Here is a 25,800-nt window from a genome sequence, read left to right as displayed (position 1 = left end):
GAATATACCCCGTCCAACAAGTCGGCCGCCAAAATTATGAAGTAAGCAGTATATACTTAACTGAAGTCAAAATTCTATAAATAAATAAAAACTGGGGCCATAGCCAATATGACAATTATTTATTGACAAAAGCCTATCAAAAATAATAACGTATTGGGATGACAAATATTAACAAAAGTGACAAATATAAACAAATATAAACAAAGATGACATGTTCATTTCCATACACTATTTCAGTTTAGATTGCCGTTGTCTGTAAAGGCCCATTTACACGATACAAGATTCTTGAACATTCAATACAATAAAATTGAGGCAACAAAAAACTTGCACTATCTAAACATACATGACATTTTTGTATTCAAGTAGCAACTTGAATTCAATACTGGCATACGTGTAAACGAAGCCTAGTGCAATTAATTGAATTCATGAATTGCCAATCCATATTTTATTGTCGACATGGATTCCGTACGCGAAGGTGTGTTCCTTGTCGCTGCTATAGTAGCAACTGTGTTACGAGAAAAACTGTTAGAAAAACGTCACAAAAGTAGAAGAAAAAGATGTTGGACAAAAAATGGATAGACAGAAGAAGTTTGCTCGGAGCTTCGAACACTTTGTGCCGGGAGCTACGAGCTGATGAGGATGAAGCCGAGTTCAAGAACATGTTTCGTGTAAACAAAGCTCAGTTTTCTTACTTGCTCGATAAAATAAGTTCTACAATTCAAAGACAGAACACAGTGATGCGTAATGCAATTCCGGCTCACGTTAAGCTAGAAGTAACATACATACTTGGCAACTGGAGATTCATTCGGCACTTGTCTCAGTTATTTAGAGTACCTAAGTGCACCATAAGTACGTTTTTGGTTGAAGTAGTTAACGCGATTTATTTGGCATTAAATGATTTTATACAGGTAAGGTTCATTAAAAACAATCGAGTTTTGGCTTATAAACATCAGCACTGCTAGATCCAGTTCCCATTGAATCCTTCACTTTCTTCTTTTCAGCTTTATATTGCGTTCTTATGCTCTTAAGTTTCTTCATTATTTCTTTGGGACCAAAACCTTCTACCCCAAATTCTATAGAAAAAGCTGCAAGGGCAGCCTCGCGAGCCTCACGGTTTTTATAATTTTTATCCTATGTGTCCCACACACATTGATGACTTCTATAAATTTCTATGAATTTAATTATCTCCGAACTAACTAATTTCAAATAATTTTTGCTCATTTTATCAGTTTTACTACGCACAAAAAACGTTCAATATTGAATGAAAATCTGCCAATGCAAATCGCTTCAATTCTTGCTTCAATATGGCTTCAATACATCATACTTGATTCAACTTGAAGTTTAGACCTGTCAAGACTTGCATGCAATTATTGCCGTTCAATAAATGTCTTTGGTGTAAACGAAATACGGTCAAGAATATTGCCTATCAAGAATTGAATGCAATAATTGTATTCAAGATTTTGGTTATTGCTCATGTATAAACACTTTGATTCAATTCTTGAATTCAATTATTGCACGGCAAAACTTGCATACAATTATTGCCAATTCTTGTTCAAGAATCTTGTATCGTGTAAATGGGCCTTAACGGCTCGGCCACGACATTGAGCGACTTGCGACGGCGGCAGCGATAACCATAGGTTGACGCGAGACACAGCGATCGAACCTTTCGTTCCCACCCATGGTTGTCGCTACCGCCGTCGTCGCTCAATGTCGTGACCGAGCCGTAAAATATTATCATTTAGCTAGGCCCTAAACTGGCTTCTTTCGAAGTACGTTTTTCTTACTTTGAGTCAGGACATTTATATTTAAGACTATTTCCACTGACCTTCTTTGCAAGACTATTGAGATTTTCAATTGAACTATGTAATTACCTAGCGATCAACTTTGCTATTTGCTATTTCGCATTATTAGCAATTAAAAGAAAAATGGAAGTACGATTCGGAATTACTTGTAAGGGTTCTCTTGTTTTATCTATTAAAATATGCTACCCTGTTATGTGTTTTTAATTCGAGTACTGAAATAAAGTCCTGCTAAACTTGTAATATCTGAAGTTGTGTTTCTGAATGGCAATATGGATTCGTATTTCGTAGAAACAATCACCTGCAATAATATCTCTACGAAGGCCGCAAAAATATGTGACTCGCTCTTATGGCTCTACACATAATGTGTAGATTTTGCGGCCTTGGTTGTGTAATATATTATTTACTGAAATAAAACAATTATTTTCTTCGCTATCTTTTGATTTAATAGGCAAACTACTAGGCAATAGGTAGGTACTACTAATTTCTCTGTCAGCTTCAAAGAAAATGCTTGAACGATAACATGCAGATACAACAGACTTATTGGAAATGTCTAGTAGCTTTACAATTTAAAAACAGTTGCAAATTGATATATGGCCTGGCACGTGGTAGCAAAAGTACTCATGTTGACAGGGATTAAATCGGCTGCAAGTAAATCGACTTCTTTCTGGGACTGTAGCAGCATAAAGACAATTGCCCTCCGTTCCTTTGTATGCATCATCTCCCAACCACTGTTGTACACTGCCTGAGAAAACATCTCAGCACCATCCGTAAGCCGCTGCCCAAGAAAACAGTACAAGGAGAATACAATGAAACAATACACGACTATCGGCATAAAACTTAAATATTCTGCAGGTTCCAAGAAGAAAAAAAAGCACAAGCACACTGCATTCGAACCAAAATTGATTCCCATTGGTATACTGTATAAAGCTCTAAGGTCTTTTGTTATATCCAAAATAAGAACGTGGCGATATATAATGACGGGCAACCTTCCTTTCACAAAATCGTAGTTTCTTGGATCGGTAAGCAGCGTACTGAACGTCGTGATTTCATCGGAGAGCAATCGATACATGACAGAAGTATGCGCTAAGAGAAGAAGCATCACAGTTTGGAAACTGTGTGTAGTGTTGAGAATGGTTATTTCTTGAATTGATATCAGTGCTATGCAGATTTCACGTTGTGGAAACGACGTCAGTGGTTCAATCCCTAAAACAATGTTGATATGTAAGTAAATAAAAGACATACATACATACTTCTTTCTAAAAGATCTTGTAGAAAGAGATGTAGGTACTTAATTTTGATTTATAATCCAAAACGACTTTTTCAAAAAAAATTTTACTGTGTCGTCATTCAATCATTTCTTCGGTTTGACCAAGTCCATGCTAAATCTCGGCTCCTTCTGATTAAAATTATGGCTCGGTCTCTGCACGGCTAATCGAGATTTTTCTTGCAAAATGAGGGAATACTGCAACACAAGTCCTTCAGAAAACTGACTAATCCCTATTTTAAATTGAATTCTTACCAACACAAGGTGTCATTGAGAAGGTGTCTGCGTTCATATCAGTCCGTCTGGGCAAATATGTTGTGAACTCGTTGATTGTATTGACGGTGTAGAAAACGAGCAAAATCCGCTTGATTAATGACAACGAGCGCTCGTACTTCTCGACGAATAGCCCAGCTTGTATGGTTTTAGTGTCACTCTCTTTAGCTTTTTTTAGTACACTCCTTAGTAGATCTCTGAAAGTAGGTATATATTTATTTGACACAAATGTATATCAAGAGTTAAATCAACTGCTATCAAACTGTTCCGCAGTTTGGCAGTACTAAATATTTCAATGTAACACCCATGTACCGTGTCTTATGAAATAAATGATTAATGATTATAAGTTTGAAGGATACTTAATGATTAAACGAACTTACCTGTACGTGAAGTTCAATCATAATTACTCGAAGGGTTTCGTTCGAAGATATTAGCATATATTACACATGTAGTTTCACAACAGACTCGCCATTTCGCACTATATTTTGGAGAAACAAAACGCAAATAAAAAAATAAATAATTTAGGGTAGAAGGAATTATCGCTTTGATATTCCACCCGCGCCAAGGCGCCATCATTCTGTTTGGAGAGATGCTGAGCTGTTTCCTACATTTATTTCACGACCTGGGGCTAGGCTAGTCCTAGGGAAGGGAGGGTTGCTAATATCTTCGAACGAAACCCTTCGAGTAATTATGATTGAACTTCACGTACAGGTAAGTTCGTTTAATCATTAATTACTTTCGGGTTTCGTTCTCGATATTAGCATATATTACACATGTAGATGTTTAGAGATAGTGTAGGTCGTGAAATATTTTAATAGATAAGTAGATACTTATAGTTAAACTATGGTTACAATGATTTGTATAGCGTATATTTCTCACACAAAATAACAATCAAGTATTTACAATATTATTATTTATTGTAACGTTATAATCGGTTCCTAAGTATGTACTAATGTTAATTACACCATGTTAATTTATACATAGATAACATTAATCATGAAGTATTTAATATATTTCTTGCGAAATCGTTATTACTAGACTGCTCAGATATCATTTTGTTATAATATTTGGCAAAAACTGAAGATGTTGCACTCCAACCAGCAGTTTTCCTAATGACATCTAGACTTACCCCTAATTTAAAGGCCTTGGAAGTAGACGCATGTCTAGTGCTGTGTGCAGTGAACAAAGTGGTGTCAATACCGGTGCTTGATAATGTGTTTTTAATCCACCCACTTAAAGTCTGGGACGTAACCTTATGATGAGGTTTTCTGAATGAAATAAATAACGAATCAATATCACTTCGTATATTATTAGTTTTATCCAAATACGTTCTAAGGGTGCTTGCGGGACAAATCTGAGGCCTGGGCGAGAAAAATGGTAATGAAAGCACGGGTTGATGTGATCCAGGCCGTGATGTTTTAATTAGATCAGGAATTTGAATTATAATATCTGAACCTAAGATGTTTATATTTTTAATGCTTATAGTAGATAAAGTCTGCACCCGGTGAGCGGTAACTAAAGCTAGTAATGTTATTAATTTTTTGGTCAGTTTTTCAAGATTAAGTTCTTCATTCGGAAACCAATCAGCTAAATCATTTAACACTTTGTCAACGTCCCAAGTCAAATTATATTTGGGTAACGCCGGCCGTAAACGAAATACACCTTTAACATATCGCTTGATTAAATCATTGTTAGTAATATCTTGATTAAATAACAAGGACAATGCCGATCTACAGCTATTTATAGTACCATACCTAGCGCCTCTTTCATAGACATACGTTAAAAAACTTAAAACATCAAGCTCTGATGCCTTATAAACATGAATGCCCTTCTCTTTGCAGTATGAGAACCATTTTTTAAAACAAGTATCATACTGCTTGATTGTATTGTCTGACAGAGACGCTATAATTATGGGAATAGACGGTTCTTGGACTCCTCTTAGTAGTAGCGACGTCCGGATAGTTTCCCGACAACCAGCGTAATCCGGCGATGTATTGCACGATCGCTACAATGAGAAATAATTAATTCATCGTAAGGTCGTAAAATCAAAGGTTTCGAAATAAGTAATCTTTTGAAAAGGGGGAACCATGGCTGTGTATGCCAATTTGGTACAACTACTATACCAGTCGCATGATCATCAATAATTTTTCGCAATGTTTTTAAAATCATCGATATTGGTGGAAATGCGTAAAAGAAAAAATCGCCCCAAGATATTGTAAATGCATTTATTGCAAATGCGTCCGGATCTCTTTGCCATGACACATACTTGTTACATTTGTAATTAATTCGGCTCGCGAATAAATCAATATCAGGTTCCCCGAAATAATTTTTAATTCTATTATAAGCATCCTCTGATAATTCCCATTCAATATCGGGGTGCGATTTTCTCGATTCGGCATCAGCTATGCAGTTATCGGCGGAACGAATGTAATCAGCATGAACAATAATATTTCGTGATTCACACCATTTCCACAATTGTTGAGTAACATTGGTTAAATGTGGAAATTGGATCCCACCCATTCTATTTATATACGATATTGCTGTCGTATTATCTATGCGCAACAATACTTGGCAATTTTGAACGTTTTTAGCAAAAACTTTAAGCCCTAGAAAGGCTGCTAGGATCTCTAGGTAATTAATATGTAAGGAGCCCTCATATTTATCCCACGGACCACTAGCAGTATCATCGCCACAAGCTGCTCCCCACCCCGTTGTTGAGGCATCTGTGTAAATCTCCAAAGAATAGTCATCGCTTTTTATTTTACTAACAGATCTGTGTATCGCCTTTAACCACCAATCAAATATAGGGGATAGACTAGCAGGAATAATCATATATTTATCATAATTTTCGTCGTCTTTGAGATTAAGATATTTACATCGTTCGAAATCTTTCGTGTACAACCAACCGTAATCTATAGCTTGACACGCAGATGTAAGTAAACCCAAGAATCGAGCAAATTCTCTAATTTTACACCTTGTTTGTTTTTTAAACTTGATTATTTCTTTCTCTATTTTTTGTTTTTTCTCTTCAGGTAATCTAACTTCAAATTTATTTGAATCTATAATATTACCTAAAAATTTGCAAGAGTGACTAGGAATGAAAATACTCTTTTCTCTGTTTATTATAAATCCCAGTGATTCTAATAATGCTTTCGTATCATTCATGTTTTGAATGCATTCAGTGTACGAGTCACCCACTATGAAAATGTCGTCTAAATAAAAAGCAGATAGGTATCCCTTGAACCTTAATAATTTAGCAACCGGTTTTAGAATTTTAGTAAATACAAACGGAGCTGTACATAGCCCGAACGGTAAGACGTTAAACTCATATAAATTACCATCCCATTGAAAACGTAAATATTTTTTAGAATTATCATGAATTTTAATTAAGAAATATGCGTCTTTAAGATCAATCGTACACATAAAACTGTTTTTTGATATCAGTTTTAAAGCTGTCCGTAAATCCTCTAATTTGAAGTGCTGTGTCTTAATAAATTTGTTAAGCTGTTTTAAATTAAGTATTAAACGCTGTTGCCCATTTGGTTTAGGTATAAGGAAAATACTGGAAATGTATTGTTCTTTACAAGGAACACATAATGACACAGCTCCAATAGATATAAGATTTGAAATAGAATCTTCGAATGCTTTATATTCAGATTGTGAATATTTTGGTTCTTTGGTGATGACGGTCTGAACAACTGGCGATATAAAAGATATTTCATAACCTTTTATCCAATCAAGTATCACTGGGTTATTAGTGATCATAGTCCACTCGTGGTAAAAATGAGAAAGTCGCCCAGCCGGCTTACCGTGCATTACCAGATCTAACGTCTGTGACGTGGATATTGATGACGCGACGATGTCCTCGAGTCCCTGTGGTGCCTCGTCGTCGTCTGCCTCGTCGTCGTCTGCCTCGAAGTCGGAGCTGGATTCGTCGACCGCCAGTTCCGAGTCCCCCCCGACGGAGGCGGCCTGCGATGTGTAGGGGGGCCTCGTGCGTTTAAAGGCTTGTTTGTTGATTTAGGCGCGCCAGCTTTAGTATTTGTAGGAGCAGTAGACCTCATATCTGCCCCAGTTTTACTAATAGCCTTTGCTGACTTCAAGGTTTCCACCAAATTGCTGCCGAAAAGTAGATCTTCAATCTTTGTGTTTTCTAGTTGATCTTTCAGTTCTTTTTTCATTGTTGACAGAACAAAGAATCTGCGTAACATCGAATCACTGTGTTGTATGTCACTTAATATTCGCGCTGTATCCATTAATAACCTGAGGACCTCCTGGTTTTTGTTGTCAGACGTCATAAGAAGCGTGATAGCTTTACTGAGGGATGACAAAGCGCAGGAGTTTAAAATCTGTTTATTTTCTATCCCTTTATCCCGCTTGGCCTGACTTTCAATCAAAGATGCCCGTATCTCTGGATTGAGCGTAGGAGCCTTAATCAATTTACAATTTCCCGGGATCGGATATTTGTCTTTGATCTCTGCGCGGCTTTCTTTACTAAGACCTGAAGTGGCCAAGTGATTTATCCTGATTGCCAGATCACTTTGTATATCGCTACCGTATTCTTGTATGACAGTTGGGTCTTCGCCTAATATTGCCAACAAATCCGGGTCAAGAGTCGTCGTCTTTGGTATTTCAACTGGTGCTTGTGCCAGCTGCAGGGCCTCTACAGGCGCGGCAACACTTGCATCAGTAAAGGGTTTTATAGCGGCAGCGGTGAGCGCCGGCACTGAAGCAGGCGCAGGCGACGGCCCTGTGACGACGACAGCGGACGGCAACGTTGCAGCGGCGGCAGCAGCCGCGGCGGCGGTAGCAGCCGCAGCGGCGGTAGGTAAAGATTCGACGGCGGCAGGTGAAGGCGCGGCAGCGCCGGCAGGCGGTGATTCGACCGCGGCGGGCGAGGAGGGTTCGCAATCATCGACGTCGCTCGGGTCCGGTACCGGCCAATAATCGTTCCAATAGGAACACCCAGGTTCGGGTTCGATGACGTCATTGTCCACGTTGGCGACTGATTCGCATTCTAAATAAAAATATAAAATAATATATTTTTAAGGGGTAGTGAGACTCCTTTAATATGAGAAACACGCAAACCCACTAAAACGGCTAGTATTTTACATTTATGTCACGGTGGGAACACCCTAGGAAGCAGATCCCGATTGTGTACATATCTTTATTTTGGATTTGGAAAGCCCCATATGGACAGTCCGATTTTTCAGTGGTTTAATAATTTAAATACATTTTTCGTTACATACTGGCACAAATAATGTTAAAAACAAAAGCTAATTATATGGATTTGGAAAGCCCCATGTGGACAGTCCGTATATCCAGCGATTTAATCAATTGACGTTACACTTTTGTAACTAATTTTCTATGCCATTCATAACGACATTTCTATTAAATAACCAACATTGACAACGTCGAAAAACCGATTTTTATAATCTATGTATACAAGCAAATCAGTACCTAAGTATAGATAACTATTACTCACCCTGCGGGTCATGAAGCGAAACACCGTCACTACACGAAGACAAAGAACTATCACGGCGGCGGTAACGCCGACTTTTAATCCTGCGTTTTAATTTACGCAGCTGTTTCTCAAGATAACCGTAATCATTTATATCACTTTTACGTTTCGGCATGATTTAAAACCGATGATATACTTTAAACACTCAAAGGAAACACTAATTTTATTTTTTATACTAAGAGTAACGTACGAAACAGCGAAGCACTAAATTGTGAATGATGGCGCCTTGGCGCGGGTGGAATATCAAAGCGATAATTCCTTCTACCCTAAATTATTTATTTTTTTATTTGCGTTTTGTTTCTCCAAAATATAGTGCGAAATGGCGAGTCTGTTGTGAAACTACATGTGTAATATATGCTAATATCGAGAACGAAACCCGAAAGTAATTAAATACAATAAAGGCTCGACATGATAGATCCTCAAATATATAATCAAAACATGTAGAGTGTTTATTCGACTTAATAATAATTATGTTGTCAGCCGTAGCTAACTTTCTTGCTAGAGTCTTCTCGGCTGAGCTAGGTTTAGCGAACTGTTGTTAGCGAACCAGCGACAAAATTCCCATTAGTTTGAGTAAGTCTCGTTCAAGTCGGTCCAGGTAGGGTCTTAGAATTTTCCCCGGGTTACAGGAAAAAATGTATGATTTTTTTTTATTGGCTTGTATTTTGATATTCCTGTTTATAGACAAAAGATTTAAATAATAGTTATTTGTTTAACAAGGGGCAAAGTAATTGGGTTGTTGGTTTCAAGGCAAGAGGGTTAAACTAATTTTGCCACCGAATGAAACACCACCTATTTACCACACCAACGCGAGAAAAATACCTACTGACTAAAACTTAAATCCAAATAAACGTTATTAAATATTTATAATTTAAAACTTAATTCTACCAGACAACATAAGGAAAAAACTCCAAAATTGCATGAAAATACTTGGCCACTCTTGTGGATAAAATGCAAGTTTCTCATTAGTTTTTGAACAATCAAAAGAGCCTTTACGGGCTAGTGTGGTGAAAATATGTTTACCTTTCCTTTATCCACCAGTAACTGTTGTTCGCTACAAGTACAAAGAGGGAGACGTTAACGTAGCTCTTGATGAAGTCGCTGGCCCGTTGCGCGTGCGTCGCCTGATACACCACGGTGCCCACGCCGTACACGTAGGCAAGCAGCGATAAGTGGATGATCCAGAAAGGGACTGTAATGGTACATAGACTAGGAATCCTCTAGATGGAGTTTAGAGCAATTATTTCAATGAAACTGATGCAGCCAAACTACCGTATATTTGTGGCAGAGGGGGTAGCGCTACTATGCTCAATCTGGAGGATGTCTTTTCTGTGTAATGGTATAAGCGCTGAGGTGAAATACTAGCAAAAATATACATGCCCGTTAAGGATGACTCACGCCTCACGCTAGACCGGGCCGTGCGCGGACCGAGGCGTCCGACATGTCATATTCTATGACGGCTGATCGGTGATCACGTGGTGCTTTCCATAGAAAACGAAGCGGCGGAAGATGCGGCCCGGCCCCGCGGTCTAGCGTGAGTCAACCAATACTCATTCACATGTTGAGTTTAGAAGATTTTCATGTTATTGGGGTTGTACAAAAAATAACTTAAAATGATCATGATGAACCGAACCAAATATCTTTTTCCTAGAAATCTGATATCCAACCAGGCTGGGCCCGACCATAACGAGCCACACCAGGTTATCAAAGCTGTTCTCAAGCAGTCGCTTCTTGATTCGACGGAGCCGATCCATGCTGCTAAAGAACTGCTACAGTTTATGTTTCGCCACAAACTGGTACCACAAGCCATCCCCAGCAGAAAAAGTTACTGCTGATACCTATTATTACTTTACTATTAAATAAGTTATAACTTATATGTTACAAAATATGCTGAAATTACAGGTGTCAACATTCACATCATAATTACCGATAAAAAAAGTTTAAGAACTTTTATTACTTGGTGATTAGAGAGAGTACGGTGAAACTTAAGCGATGTGCATCTAGAAAGATCTTTTTTGTTAATTATGTCATACATTTTGGTTGTAAGACGAATGCCCTGAATCTTGTGTGGTTGTATTTATCATTCATTTCATTGTTTTTTCGATGTCTTCGCAATGCTATAAATATGCACCAGTGCGCCCTTATTTAGTGCATGTACAGGTTTATAGGTAATTAAAAAGAAAATTACGCTTTAAAAAATATCACACTGATGAGTGAGAAGTGAAATAAAAGAGTAAGAGCCGCCATACACGGACTGCTCGAGCACTAACCTAGTGATCAACATACACGGACTGCTTTTGCAGCTGGACCGCATGATGAAATTTCACCGCGCAGCCAACCGCCCGAAGCAGTTGCAACTGCTTGAGCGGTTCGTGTATTGCGAATGACGATTTTATATTGAAACTGCAGATCACCCAACGGCGACCGCTTGAAGCTGTTGGCACTGACTGCTCAAAGCAGTCCGTGTATGGCGGCCCTAAAGTGTTGATGACAGAGGGTACGAGTAATTTGACAACAAACGTACATATATACATTTTACATTTCTACGGATGAGCATTGATAGACCTTAAGACAAAGAATATAAATTAAGTTATTCTTTTATATATGTAAATAAAAAAAAATATACATACATGTATGGAATTTAAAAACGAAATTATTTTCAAAATTCTCATTTCTACCTACTTCTCGGCCCAAATATTTACATGATCAAACGAACTTACCTGAAGTGAAGTTCGATCATAATTATCCTGTCTTCGCCGAAGAGATTTAATCATTTACTATGTAGTAGCCTATGCTACGCGCAAACCCAATCGCACAAGTTTTAGCGTAGAGAGAGAGAAAAAACACGTTCCTTTCTCCCTCTACTATTCCACCCGGCGAATCCAACTGTCAACGTCATTCTTTTTAGAGCGCGAAGAAGTAACAAGATATAACAACATTGATAATCAGGGAAAAAATGTACGGATTGCGACCGTCCTGGGTAGGGTGGGTAGTTAAATCTCTTCGGCGAAGACAGGATAATTATGATCGAACTTCACTTCAGGTAAGTTCGTTTGATCATGTAATTATCCTGTCTTCGTCCTTCGAGATTTAATCATTTACTATGTAGATGTTTAGAGAAAAATCAATGTTGTTAAATTAAATAAATAAAAATTAACAATTATCATTTATTTATTTGTTCGTAAAGACCAACTTATAACAAATCAACATATTATATTATTCCACAATAATAATTATCAACTTATGATATTCTGACAAATAAACTTATACTACAGTAATTATGGCTCTACTGTAATAATGAAGGATCAAGTAGGCTTGTTTCTGAATTAATTATAGGCCTATTATAAAAATTCGCAAAGACAGATGATCGCTCAGTCCAACCAGCTGACTTTCGAATGACATCGACACTTAGACCAGCGCGCGAGGCAGCCGAGGTTGATGCGTGCCTCGTGCTGTGAGCGGTAAAAATGGAAGTGTCGATACCACTCTCTGTGAGGGTCTGCTTTATCCAACGCCCTAGAAAGTCGAAGCTGGGCAAATACCAGGTCGAGAGTGGAAAAAAGGTAAATTTAAAATTGGCTGAGCTCTGCCAATTGATGAGGTTTTAATTAAGTTAGTAATAGTAATAACGATTCGATCTTCAAAGACTTTTATATTTGACATTTTTATAAAGGATAACGTTTGCATTCTCTGCCCCGTTGCGAGAGCTAGCAACATGACTAACTTTTTAGACAATTGCTCTAAATTAATTGCATCGTTATCCATGTTTTCTAAGTAATTCAGAACCACGTTAACATCCCATGTACAAGCATACCGTGGAAATGATGGTTTTAACCGAAAGATCCCTTTGAAAAAACGTTTTAAACTTAAATCATCACTTATCTTATTTGAAGATATTAAAGAAATAGCCGACCGATGATTGTTTAGCGTGCCATACGACGACCCCCTTTGAAAACAATTCGTAAGAAATTCTAATAGAGATGATATTTTGAAATCATAAAAATCTACATTACTCTGAGAACAGAATTCCCACCACAACTTAAGGCTCGTCGTATACTGAATTCTAGTCTTCTCTGAAATTGAATTAAGCATGACCTCTAATGCCGTTTCAGGTACACATTGTCTACGGAACCCTTCCCGGATAACACACACGCTACCAGGGAAAGATGACGGTGTAGCGGGTGTGTTGATCTGAAAGGAGAAGAAAGGAGATATTTACTAGGTGGAAATATTATAGTTTCTTTGATACATAGAGACATGTAGAATGGGTACCACGGCTGAGATGGCCATTGTGGGACAACCACAATACCTGTTGCCTTGTCTGAAACGAGCTTTTTCAAGGTTTTTAAAATCAAGGCAAATGGAGGGAATGCGTAAAAATAAAATTGGGACCAATCAATTGTAAAAGCATCTATGTTATATGCAAAAGGATCTTTTTTCCAGGATATGTATAGGGCACCCTTTGCATTTATGCGAGAGGCGAATAAATCTATGCCCGGTTCCCCAAAAAAAAGCACGATTCTATCGAATTCTTGCGAACCTAACTCCCATTCCGTGTCAATATTTATCTTTCTAGATTCGCTGTCGGCCTCGACATTAAGCGATGACTGAATATAGGAAGCAAAAATAAAAATGTTCCTTTCCTCACACCAATTCCAAATTTCCCTAGTAATTTTGTTTAAATGTGGATACTGGACGCCACCCATTCTATTTATGTAAGAAATTGCTGTTGTGTTATCCACGCGCAAAAGGATATCACATTCATTTTTATTATTAGCGAAGGTCATAAGTCCGAAATAGGCTGCCAACAATTCCAGATAATTTATATGATTGATACATTCTGTGGCAGACCAATGACCGCCCGTTTTGTTAGTACCACATGCTGCACCCCAGCCTGTTGTGGAGGCGTCAGTGTAAATTTCAAGCTCATAGTTTTGATCTCTTATTGGATTACTGGCTACTAAAATATTATTCTTCCACCACAGAAGATCATCATGTAAATTGCCTGCAACTTCCATGAATGAATCATAATTTTCATTATTATTGAGTAAAGCTAAATACTTAGCTCTTTCCAGAGACTTTGTATGGAGCCATCCATATACAATTGCTGGGCACGCCGCGGTAATGGAACCCAAGATACGAGCAAAATCACGAATACGCATTCTACTTGATTTAATTAACGAAATTATTTGTTGCAAAATTGTTTGTCTCTTTGTGTCTGGCAATTGTATAGACATGGTCTTAGAATCTAACAAGAAGCCCAAGAATTTGCAAGTGGTTTGGGGTACCAGATTAGACTTTTCGTAGTTGATAACGAAACCTAACCTAGTCAAGCAATTAATAGTAATTTTTGCATTTTCTAGGCAATCTATTGCAGAGTTTCCTAAACACAGTATATCATCCAGATATCTAACTGAGAGTAGACCTTGAGATCTTAAATATGTAGCAACAGGTTGTAAAATCTTTGTAAATATGTACGGCGCAGAACAGATTCCAAAAGGAAGAGAAACGAATTCAAATAACTTGTCTTCTAAATAGAACTGTAAAAACTTTGTGTGACTTTCATGTATAGGCACTAAAAAATATGCTTCCTTAAGATCTATATTAATCATGTGACAACTCGGAGACATTAGTTTAGTAGCTGTTCTCACATCTTCCATTTTGAAATGTTCTGTACATATATACTTATTTAATTTCTTTAAGTTCAAAATAAATCTTTTGCTACCGTCACTCTTAGGGATTAGAAAAATATCCGATATAAATTGACCTGCTACAGGATTACAACGCCTTATAGCATTTATTTGCAATAAGTGTTGTATTTCCTTATTCATGTCAGTTAATTCGTTCGACGTAAATGAACGTCGTGGATAATCATAAATGTTTTGAACAGGTTTCACAATGAAAGGGATCTTATAGCCTGATACAGCAGATAGTATAAAATCATCATCCGTAATTAATTTCCATTCATTAAGAAAATATTTTATGCGCCCGCCATGTACCTGACATTGCGTAGTTAGGTCCGTCGACTGGTTGAGGAGCGCTGCGCAGGAGGAGGTGGTCGGCGTGTTGAAGGTGGAGGTGGAGGCTGACGGCGACTTGGAGGTGGCAGCGGTGGCGGAGCTGCTCGTCTGCGACCTTGGTATTGGTACTGGTATGCTGGGGCCGACATTGCTGTTCTCGGTTCACCGGATCGGTGTTGATACGTGTGGCCTCCCCGCTGATATCGCGTTCCTCGGGACATCGATGGACCTCTTCCATTTAAATTTGAAGCAGTTGATGGTGGTTGAATTAACTGTCCTGTCTTTTTTATGCCGCGAGAGTCCTTCACCAACTCACCCAATTTTTCTCCAAAAAGAAAGGTGTCTCTTTTTCTGTCTTTGAAAGGTTCCGCAAAGGATTTATCTATTAGCGGCATAATAACTGAGCGGCGGGTATCAATTTCAGCATAATGAGAATCAGCTAACATAATGCCCGCATCATTGAGTGTGCGAATAATATTTGGGATATCTGGAGTTCGTTTCAATAGGCCAGTTAGTGCCTTGCCTAGCGCTGAAAGCGCTTTGCCAAGCTGGTCCTGCTTTTCGAGCAGTCTTTTATCTCTCAGCTTGCATGCCTCAGCCAACATGGCTCCAATTTCCGGGTTTAGAGATGGGCTTTTTGCTAGGGGAACGTTTTTAGGAAACGGGTACTTTTTCAAAAGTTCTTCTTTCTTTTCTTTTTTAAGCCCTTCCAACAAAATTTTTTGAAATCTTGCTGCTACATCGGTCTGCAAGTCATCACCAAATTCAACGGGATCCACTTCTACAATTCCCAGTTCTTGTAATAGACTAGGGTCAAAGTCACCTTCTGCAACATTCTCCTTCATCTCCTTGCCATCGCCACTTGTGTAACACGGGCTGTTGAATGCTGTGGTATCAGTAATCTCACTAGCATCATCAAATACGACATGCTCGTACGAATAATCGTCGTATTCAACATCGCGTGCTTGATGTTCTTCTGTGTTGACGACATCTATTATATCCTCAGTTTCATTTGTTGTCTGTTGTCCATCATATAATATAGCCTCATTCTGCTCGGTATGTTCTGAAATCCGGGCAAAAAAATAAATAAATAAATATTCGTAGGCCGAATGAATACATTGGCCTTTATTCGAAGAATATCACAAATATATAGCGTATTTCCAATGAATGCAATGAAAATACTGAAATTTTATAAAACATGTAGCGATATGTAACGGTTTTTTGGTAAAAAATGGGTAATGTCATCCGAAGAATACAACGGACGTAAATAGCGTATTTCCGATGAGTACAACGGGAATACTTGGTTTTTATGAAATACTCGCCCGATGAATGCAACGGGTTTTAAAGAAACAAAAGTTATCAGCTATAAATTGCGTATTTCCGATGAATGCAACGAAAATACTTTACTATGGAAAATTCAAATCACCTTCGTTTTGTACATCTTGTTGATTTGGAGGTACATTTTCTGATTCTTCAACGCGTCGCTTACGCTTTGCTTCAAGTTTTTGTTCATACATTTTTAGTTTTCTCATCCATCTTTCTTCTTGAGACTCACCATGAGGTCGCTTCGACATGATTTCCTAGATTTTATGATTTTTTTTGCACTTGTGCGAAAGCCGCGCGCGCACGGACAAGAAAGACGTTGACAGTTGGATTCGCCGGGTGGAATAGTAGAGGGAGAAAGGAACGTGTTTTTTCTCTCTCTCTACGCTAAAACTTGTGCGATTGGGTTTGCGCGTAGCATAGGCTACTACATAGTAAATGATTAAATCTCGAAGGACGAAGACAGGATAATTAATGTCTTATATCTTCATACATTCGGCGGCGGGTTAAGTTCGACAGGTTAAAGTCGCTGTAAGTTAATAAGTCAATTTTACAGTTATGAATTGACCCTTATATGTCTTTACGAAGTTGACGAAGCTAAGGCCTACCGTTTAACTGATAGCCTTAGTGTCATATATATATAGTAAGGGTCAATTCATAACTATCAAAATTAACTTCTTAGCTGCGTTGGACTTTTTATAGCCTGAATAGAAAAAAAAACAGACAATGGCGATGCCGCCTCTGGATTAGTTCGTACCTCTGTGCTTTATCCTTATAAAATTGAACTATTAACTACAATGAATACACAACTGAGCAATTTGGCCTTTTTTTTCACTGAAAAACTAATTTATGAGTGAAGCCACTGCCAAAAAGAAGTCAAAATATTCTTATTTCAAGAAGTCCTATTAGCAACAAGCATAACCAACCTATCTAATGGGCTCGGTATACGTACCGAGTAGAGTGGCGAGACAGTAAAACGAAGTATGGAATTTTTACTCGGCCGAGTAACAATTTCATACTTCGTTTTACTGTCTCGCCACTCTACTCGGTACGTGCGATCCTGGCATAATAGTCAATTACAGGAATTATCTTAAGCTACTAAAAATAATAAAACTACTTTTAATGATTAGCTAACTAAACTGAACGCATCTTTCCTTGATATTAATGCAGTCTATCCAAAAAAAGTGCCATTGGGACAATATTTATTGACATGTTTATAAATATATGTAGGTACTAGCTGTGCCCGCGGCTCCGCCCGCGTGGAATTCGTTCTGTGTCAGTAAGCGGCTAATTTCTAATCCTAATTTCTCTCCCTCTCCCCTGGAGGCGGAACTTGAAGTAAAGTTGACAGAGACAGATGGATATGCTAGAGGATTGTAGTCCAGATAAAATATTTTACAGTTACCACTAAATAAAACTACACTCCAAAATCAATAGTTTTTTTCGCCCTTATTAAAATTTTAAACGTGATTTGAACGACAGAGTAGTAGGTGTACCTATATCGGACGATACAGTAAGGTATACGCGCGCGAGCGAAAGCGAAGCGGCCTGCCTGGCTAGAGCGCCAGTCACCGTAGTCTTCTTCAGACTCCTGAGGAAGGCCACGTGCCCCTTGTAACCTCAATGCGTTGCGAGACTTTCGCGAATGATTCGATTTTTTTCGGGAAGGCATGGAAATGCTTATAAAATGCGAGTCCCAAATCGTTTGACTCCGCAAACGACCAGTGCCGGATTAAGATATTTTGATGCCCTAAGCATTTCTAGACCATGGTGCCCCCTCTCCCTAGGGTCATCAAGATTACATTGATTTTTTTTGGTAAATTGACGTTCATTGCCGCATTACAGCTGAGAATGGAAATCAGTCACATCATTTTATCACGAAAATTGACAGTGCCGCAGCAGTAACGTTGCAACAGAGTACCTAATGCTGCTGCAGTCGCCACCCGAATGTTACCTTTATCGTATCTTAGAATGTTATAGAAAACGCGAGCGAAGCGAGCGCGAAAATTTATCGATATTAAAACGCAATTTGATAGACAGTTGTACATTTTTACTTTTAGTATGGAAATCAGTTACATAATTTTATCACGAAAATTGACAGTGCTGTAGCAGTAACGTAGCAACAGAGTAATGCTGCTGCAGTCGCCACCCGAATGTCACCTTTGTCATATAATAGAAAGTTATTGAAAACGCGAGCGAAGCGAGCGCGAAAATTTTTAGATATAAAAAACGCAATTTGATAGACAGTTGTACATTTTTATTTTTAGTATGGAAATTAGTCACATCATTTTATCACGAAAATTGACAGTGCTACAGCAGTAAATTTGCAACAGAGTAATGCTGCCGCAGTCGCCACCCGAATGTCACCTTTATCATACCTTACAAAGTTATTGTAAACGCGAGCGAAGCGAGCGCGAAAATTTTTCGATATAATAACCACAAATTGATAGACAGTTGTAGGTACATTTTTACTTTTAGTCCCATCCAGGCGCGAATCCAGGATTTGATACAGAGAAGGGATGGGACAGTTTTTTATCAGCCTCGATATTTAAGGGTCTTTTTTTTGCCTACGGTTTTGGTGCCCCCTAGACGTGGTGCCCTAAGCAAGTGCTTATTTTGCTTAAAAGGGTTAATCCGGCACTGCAAATGACAGAGGTCAATGTTTTTTTTTCAAAGTACCCACCTTCGTGGCCGGCGATACGTATGAATATGGATTTGATATGGATGCGATATAATTACGATTAGGTATAATTCATGACGGAGAAAATTAATAATTTTAAATAATTATGCAATTATACGCGTGTTGATATGTGAGTTTATTTTACCACTACCAAAAAGAATAGATAGTATAGAGGGGTCCTGTCATTGTAAATTTTGTAGTCACTGTAAATTGACTGCCATCTATCGACACACGACTATAACTCAAAATGAAAACGCATAAAGTTATCAAATAATGTATATATATGAATAAATGATTTTATTATTTTTATATCATTTTGATCCATGTTCATTCACTGATATATATGTGTTAAAATTGTTAAATATGAAACGGTGTCGTCACGCCATCTAGCTGAGGATAGGCTAAAGGTGTGTGCGGCATCTATTCGAGAATGACTTTTACTTGAATTCCGAGGCACGTTTTTTCCTTAGACTTTATACGTCTTATACGAAGTTATATATGTCTTTGCCACTACGTAAGTATGTATGTAAACACATTTTTAGTTTTCTTGATTACTTAATGTTTACTCAGTTCCCCAAAAGATGGCACTGTGCAATGAGAGGCAATTAATTTACTGTCGTTTAATTTTGTTGTATTATTAAATCAACATAATTATTCAATTAAATTTGTTGATATCCATACCCCCTCTTCTAAACTTAGAGTTAATTTGGAAAAATCCTTCCTCGGTGGCTTATTCATGTCAACACGTATTAAATTCAGCGCCATCTGTTAGTTTAAACACGCGGGTTTAAGTACCAGGGTACTCTGTAGTGGTAGCACATATTTGAAAAAAGTTTGCCCCTCCTTCCTAAGTAGCGCCATAAGATTCAGGGGCAAACTTAAGTCAATCGAGTGTTGTGGCTACCCCCCCTTTTAGGGGTTGAATTTTTATAGCCTATAACGTGGCCGGGGATGTTCTTGACAGATTAGTAAAGTTTGCATCAAAATACGTTCAGCCGTTTTCACGTGATGCGCGTTCAAATAAACAGACAAACAGGTAAACAGATAAACAGACAAACAGACAAAAATTCTAAAAACTATTGGAACGTGTTCTGTTATCGATTCTAAGTATCCCCAGCCAACTTTTTTTCGAATATCTTCCATGTACAGACTTTCGACCCTCTTCAGCTTTATTATATGTATAGATAGATAGATAGATAGATGTATAGAAGATAGATAGTTTAGTTGGTCAAACCAATTTGTCAGTCAGTAAGAACCAGGAAAACTATACTCATCCTTTTCTTTTGGGTGCTAGTACTAGTGTAAGACAAAGATAGTATGATTCTCTCTGTCTATGATTGAAATGAGACAGTCCTTTGACAAACTATATTTATAAAGTCGGTGCAGAGAGAGTTTGCTAACACTGACTCTATTCTTGGATTTCTATAAACAAAAAACCAGAGACCATAGACAACAATCATGACATTCTGAATGGAGTCAAAAACCTACAGATTATAAATGGTTGGTTGTCTTGGAACCAAACAAAAGTGTGTGTAGTCTATGGTTTACGTGTTTTTGGATTGCAGCGCCATTTGAGTTAAGCTTTGCGAGTTTACCCTCTTTTATTCAAATAAGAGAATAAGAAGAAGAAACCCAAGTGAAAATACAACGGCACATATCTTTTTTAATTACGCTTTCAAGGTAGACTGTAATTATACCTACAATATGTATTCATCAACTGTCATTAAAGAGGATCGCATTTTCACCCGGTGTTTAGAACAATATAGGGAAAATAAGGTCATACAAATTATCCACAATTGAACATAATAACTTACATAAGTATAAGTAACTTATATATCTATACCTACACGTAATATGTCTTCTTCTTCTTCTTCCTCGCGTTATCCCGGCACTTTTGCCACGGCTCATGGGAGCCTGGGGTCCGCTTGACAACTAATCCCATGATTTGACGTAGGCACTAGTTTTTACGAAAGCGACTGCCATCTGACCTTCCAACCCAGAGGGGAAACTAGGCCTTATTGGGAATTAGTCCGGTTTCCTCACGATGTTTTCCTTCACCGAAAAGCGACTGGCAAATATCAAATGATATTTCGTACATAAGTTCCGAAAAACTCATTGGTACGAGCCGGGGTTTGAACCCGCGACCTCCGGATTGAAAGTCGCACGCTCTTACCGCTAGGCCACCAGCGCTTCCCTACACGTAATATGTCTGCATTATTATTTATTTATTTTAGGTTAACTTTTTATATTATTGTTATTGACAATTTATAGTATTTTTTATTATTGTAATAAATTATAAATGGTATTTTAATTTAGTAACAGGTCGGTTTCACCTTCAGTTATGTCTGACAATGAGCTTTTTATCTTAAACCAGATAAAATAATTAAATAATTTAAATATTCAGGAAATTTAGTGCTACTTTGTAATAACTAATAATGCTAAGACTGGTACGAACAATGTATTAGGTACATAAGTAAATTACATTTTTAAAACTATTACACCTCCCTAATTTTTACCAGTAAAGACTATTGTCGCCATCTTTCGGTCCGGTAGCAGCATACAGGAAGTAGAAATGTAGAAAGGTAGCATACAGCAATAGACTTCGGTATTGTTAAAGGTACTACTTACTAAATTACTACTAGTTGCTACTAGTAACCAAACGGAGTGCACAGAAACGTATAGATGGCGCCTTACATTTAATAACGGAATGCAAACTTAGATGGCGCTGTGATCAGTGTTTATTGTAAACAAACTTCCACAATCACATGATTGAGAATGAGGTCATCTAAGATTTTTATTTCTTTAGGTAATCGGAAATTAATTACGCATTGACTTTGCCAGCAGTCTAGTTTTTGATTTATTGGTTTACATCAAAGTTGTATTTGGAATTACACACTTCTTCTGATAATAGTGGTAATAAATATTTATTACAGGTATATTAACTCCAATGCCACAAAAAATACGCGAATGGGAAAGTCGGAAAGTCAGCTCTGCTTACAAGTAGTTAGAACGATCGTAAACTTTATTGCAACGAAACACGGTCTACTAATGGTGACAAATATGACGCTGTTTGTACAATAAGCGGTACGGTATTGTAATGGACTTTCCCTTTTATAATCCGTCGTAACTGTCACCATGCATATCCATGAGGTAAGTAGTGGATTCTTTCCTTATGGGAATTTTATTTTTTAAGGATTGAGCAGTATGGAGCAAAGGGAAAATGGTCCTACTGTGCTCCCCTGTAGGTAATTAATAATTATGATTTGTCTGTAAAATGATTTAACATCAAAAAAATATAATCAAATACAATTACCTATATTTCTATATTATACCTACCTATATAAAGTCTAAGGAAAAAACGTGCCTCGGAATGGGGTTGGCAACTGTCAAAGGTTTGCCTAGATGGCGCCATCATAGCTTGCCCCTTTTTCTATGAGATTTGGCTTAAAGAGCTGGCATCCAGGGTATTAAAAAAACAAAAATTTGACACAATTCTAGGGATTGACGGGGCAAGCTATGATGGCGCCATCTGCTAAAAACTTCCACCGGCCAACCCCATTCAAGTAAAAGTCATTCTCGAATAGATGCCGCACACACCTTTAGCCTATCCTCGGATAGATGGCGTGACGACACCGTTTCATATTTAACAATTTTAACACATAGATATCAGTGAATGAACATGGATCAAAATGATATAAAAATAATAAAATCATTTATCCATATATACATTTTTTGATAACTTTATACGTTTTCATTTTGAGTTTTAGTCGTGTGTCGATAGATGGCAGTAAATTTACAGTGACTACAAAATTTACAATGACAGGACCCCTCTATACTATCTATTCTTTTTGGCTTGGATTAACCCCATAACGTCAATAATGTGGTAATGTAGAAAACGTTCGTAGGCACATATACGTCATATTTAGTAGTACGACAAATAGGGTCATAGTAGTATATGACACTAACGTTTTTGTATCCTCAAACGTAAAGCAGTTATAACAAAGAGTAATTGCAATATTGAGAACGTATGAATAAAACCATTTAAATCATACCTGGTGACGTAATAAATGAAATACTAATGATTAAATTTACTGCATGTTTAATTCATAACAAGCAACAATACAATTGACCGATTCTCTCAGAACAAGCATAACAGCAATATTCGATAATTAAATATAATTATATGTCCCCATTCTCGCACTGCAACATATTTGCAACAACATCTACTCACATAGATTTACGTCGTACTAGAAAAATCTCATTTATATCTAAAAATATGACTTCAACTAAAAGTAAATTTCTTATAAATATAGATCATGTTGACAGCCGTAAAGTTAATCTGCTCATAGCAGTCGTATTCTTTGGAATAGGTTGCCTTCTCGGCTTTAAAGCTTTAGAGTTCAGGAGATGCTATAAGCCGGGCGGTCCCGGCGCGGCTCGTGTCAGCTGTGGTCAGAGCTCACGCTTCGCACTCTACGTAGAAGTTCCTCCACTCGCCTGTACGGGCTCTGACACCTCTCTTGGTCCTGTTCTATGAGGTAGGGACTGCCCTCGCATTCTCGCCCTTCTGGCGTGTGCCGTCCACTAGAACTCTCAGCGATGGTCTTATTTAAAAACGGCTCCATATCTGCTGGTGATGGAGCTGCCGCATTGTTCGCTTGCTGCGACGCAGCTAACTCCTCTTCTCTCTGACGGAGCCAAACCGGCGAGTTGACATAAATCTTAGGCCTCTCCCTGAGCGCGTTGCATCTTTCTAGTGCCGGTCGTCTAATTGGAACTGGCGGTCTGTACCCAGGTGGAATAGGTCCTCCTCTCCCTAGGACTGTACATATAAGTCCTTTTAATGCCGCTCGGAAGTCTTTGAGATGGTATGCGTAAAGCAGTGGATTGATAGCGGAGTTGAGATGAGATAGAATAATGCAGAAGTCAGTGAGCAAGTTTGGAATGTGGAGGTCCGGTTTAAAGGCATTGATGGCGTTGATGGTGTAGAGAGGGATCCAGCAGACCATGAAGAAGAAGACGATGACGGCGAGGTTTTGCGTGGCCTTGACCTCCCGCTTCTGCGCGGCGCCGAGGACCCGCAGCATGGTGCCGCCCGTGACGCGCCCGTTGGTGCCCTGCACCGTCATCACCTCGCTCATCTGAAATGTTTAACATTCCTGTTTGAACTTACAGCAAATTGGACATATTCAGATCACTTAAGTAACCCTAAAATATATTAATAACTTTTAGCTTTATACCTCTATGCACTGATTTGAAATTTGACTATCTAGTTTGAACTTGTAACCTTGTGTTAAAAAAGTCTAAATCGAAATCTAAGGTGCAGAGTACGAGTAATAAAATATATTTTATTTCAAAAGTTTGGTCATCATAATTTATGATGCAGGTAAAATATAAATTCTAATACAGTTAATTCCCAAGCTATGTATAATTGTTGTGTGCAGGTTTGAATCATAGCCTGGAAACGTATTCAGCAATTACGGTAAGTTGATTAAATATAAAACAACATATAACAAAGGGTTTAAGGAGGTTATTACACTGGTGCCATAATAAATAATTAGAACACTTTCGGTTTGATTTTAACTTTTCATGGGAGTGTGGTGGTCAAATCTCAGTTGTTCTGTATACAGGATCCTTATCGTACACAGACAAGAGGTAATAATAGGGATGAATGTTGATGGACGGAGAGCGGATGGTAGACCCAAAAAACGATGGATGGATTGTGTGAGAGAGGATATGTATGAGAAAGAAAGGAGTGAGTGCTGAGGTGATGGAAGACAGAGGAGAATGGAAGAGAAAAACATGTTGTGCCGACCTCACATAACGTGGGATAAGGACAGGGAAAAGAAGAATAAAAAGTATCGTCACCTGTTTGACCACTACGCGGTAAATGTGCGCGTAGAAGGCGGCCAGAAGCACGCTGGGCGTCATGATCGTGGCAAAATACAGGAACAGCAGAAAGTTGTAGTCCATAACCTCGACGAAGTAGCAGCCGACGTCGGGGTCGACGGCCGCGTGCCAGCCCAGCAGCGGCAGGAAGCCCACGCCGGCGCCGGCGACCCAGCACACTGAGATTATAACTGGAAGGGAAAAAATCTTGTAAGCAAACGTTTTTACAGGAACGAAATTTAAAGGAAAAAAAGGCAAAAGAGAAAGTTATTCTTGTAAGTTGTAAGGTCGAATCTGTTTTTATATTAAGTACCTACCTACTTATGTGAAATAACGACTCAATAGTACCGGTCAACATTTTTATAAAATTTTCGGGCTCCGATATAAGGCCTGACTGTGTCGAGAAACTTGATCTTTGTGAGCAGTTATGACTACATTTTGTCGCCCTATAAGCATTGGGTCTTACGCGTCGTATCATGTTGTGCTAAAGTGCTAGAAAATCGTAAGAATTTTGAGAAAGTACCTACTTTGTTAACAAGAGTAGTTTTTTTATCAAATACTTAGGCGGTCTTCACATTGGATCCGGTGTGCGATCGGGACATCGCTATATGCGTGCATAGCGCTTTCATGCTCATACAGCACTGGAGCGACGTGCAAATTCGCATCAGTGTGATAACCAAGTTAGCTGCTTTGCAATCAAATTAAATAAGTGTATAATGCAATTCCCAATTTAGATGTCTTGCTGCTTAAAAAACGAATTCTTAGTATCTGATCGGTTTGGGATAACCTTGGCAACTGTACCCGAAAAAACCAGTCTGAGTGCGTTGTAGGTCCGTTTCGCCGCTGAATCGTTATTGAGGCTAAGCTCGTTAAAAACCATCTGTTGCAGGCAATTACTAGCGCTTCCCAATACAAACACAATACGTCGTGTTCCATCTATAGTTCGTTTTTTTAGCATTAGAAAGAAGGTAAGCGATCTTGACATAGGTATCTTTTAATTTTTTAGCTTTTTAAAAATCAGTAACTAT

At 38.2% G+C, this 25,800-nt stretch overlaps 3 protein-coding genes and 2 long non-coding RNA genes across 5 annotated transcripts in view; 1 reads left to right on the top strand and 4 right to left on the bottom strand.

Annotated features, from left to right (window-relative positions):
* The window catches only part of LOC134792922 (uncharacterized), a 254,775-nt gene extending 233,692 nt beyond the window's left edge, over positions 1 to 21,083 (bottom strand). The window contains exon 1 of the long non-coding RNA XR_010144482.1: positions 20,996 to 21,083. This is a non-coding gene — a long non-coding RNA (uncharacterized LOC134792922). The remainder of the gene's footprint in view (positions 1 to 20,995) is intronic.
* LOC134792923 (uncharacterized) overlaps positions 1 to 25,800 on the top strand; it is a 242,032-nt gene that overhangs the window by 203,999 nt on the left and 12,233 nt on the right. The window lies entirely within an intron of this gene.
* Positions 2,331 to 10,709, bottom strand: LOC134793059 (uncharacterized). Its single transcript, XM_063764582.1, has 5 exons — positions 10,494 to 10,709; positions 9,884 to 10,052; positions 7,169 to 7,330; positions 3,322 to 3,536; positions 2,331 to 3,005 (listed from the first exon to the last, which is right to left on the bottom strand). Exons 1-5 carry the CDS (start codon positions 10,612 to 10,614, stop codon positions 2,362 to 2,364), a joined length of 1,311 nt encoding a protein of 436 aa, XP_063620652.1. The 5' UTR covers positions 10,615 to 10,709; the 3' UTR covers positions 2,331 to 2,361.
* LOC134793058 (uncharacterized) lies at positions 14,874 to 15,777 on the bottom strand. Its single transcript, XM_063764581.1, has one exon. It carries the CDS (start codon positions 15,723 to 15,725, stop codon positions 14,874 to 14,876), a length of 852 nt encoding a protein of 283 aa, XP_063620651.1. The 5' UTR covers positions 15,726 to 15,777.
* Positions 22,966 to 25,800, bottom strand: part of LOC134792917 (adenosine receptor A2b) — a 149,356-nt gene continuing 146,521 nt past the window's right edge. The window contains exons 2-3 of the mRNA XM_063764371.1: positions 24,752 to 24,963; positions 22,966 to 24,024 (exon numbers count right to left, since the gene is read on the bottom strand). Of these exons, the coding sequence (XP_063620441.1) occupies positions 23,326 to 24,024; positions 24,752 to 24,963 (911 nt within the window). The 3' untranslated portion in view covers positions 22,966 to 23,325. The remainder of the gene's footprint in view (positions 24,025 to 24,751; positions 24,964 to 25,800) is intronic.

The sequence above is a fragment of the Cydia splendana genome, chromosome 8, assembly GCF_910591565.1.
Source record: "Cydia splendana chromosome 8, ilCydSple1.2, whole genome shotgun sequence".
Taxonomy (NCBI): Eukaryota; Metazoa; Arthropoda; class Insecta; order Lepidoptera; family Tortricidae; genus Cydia; species Cydia splendana.
The sequence above is the reverse complement of the archived record's forward strand: the minus strand, read 5'-3'. Positions and strand labels throughout refer to the sequence as shown.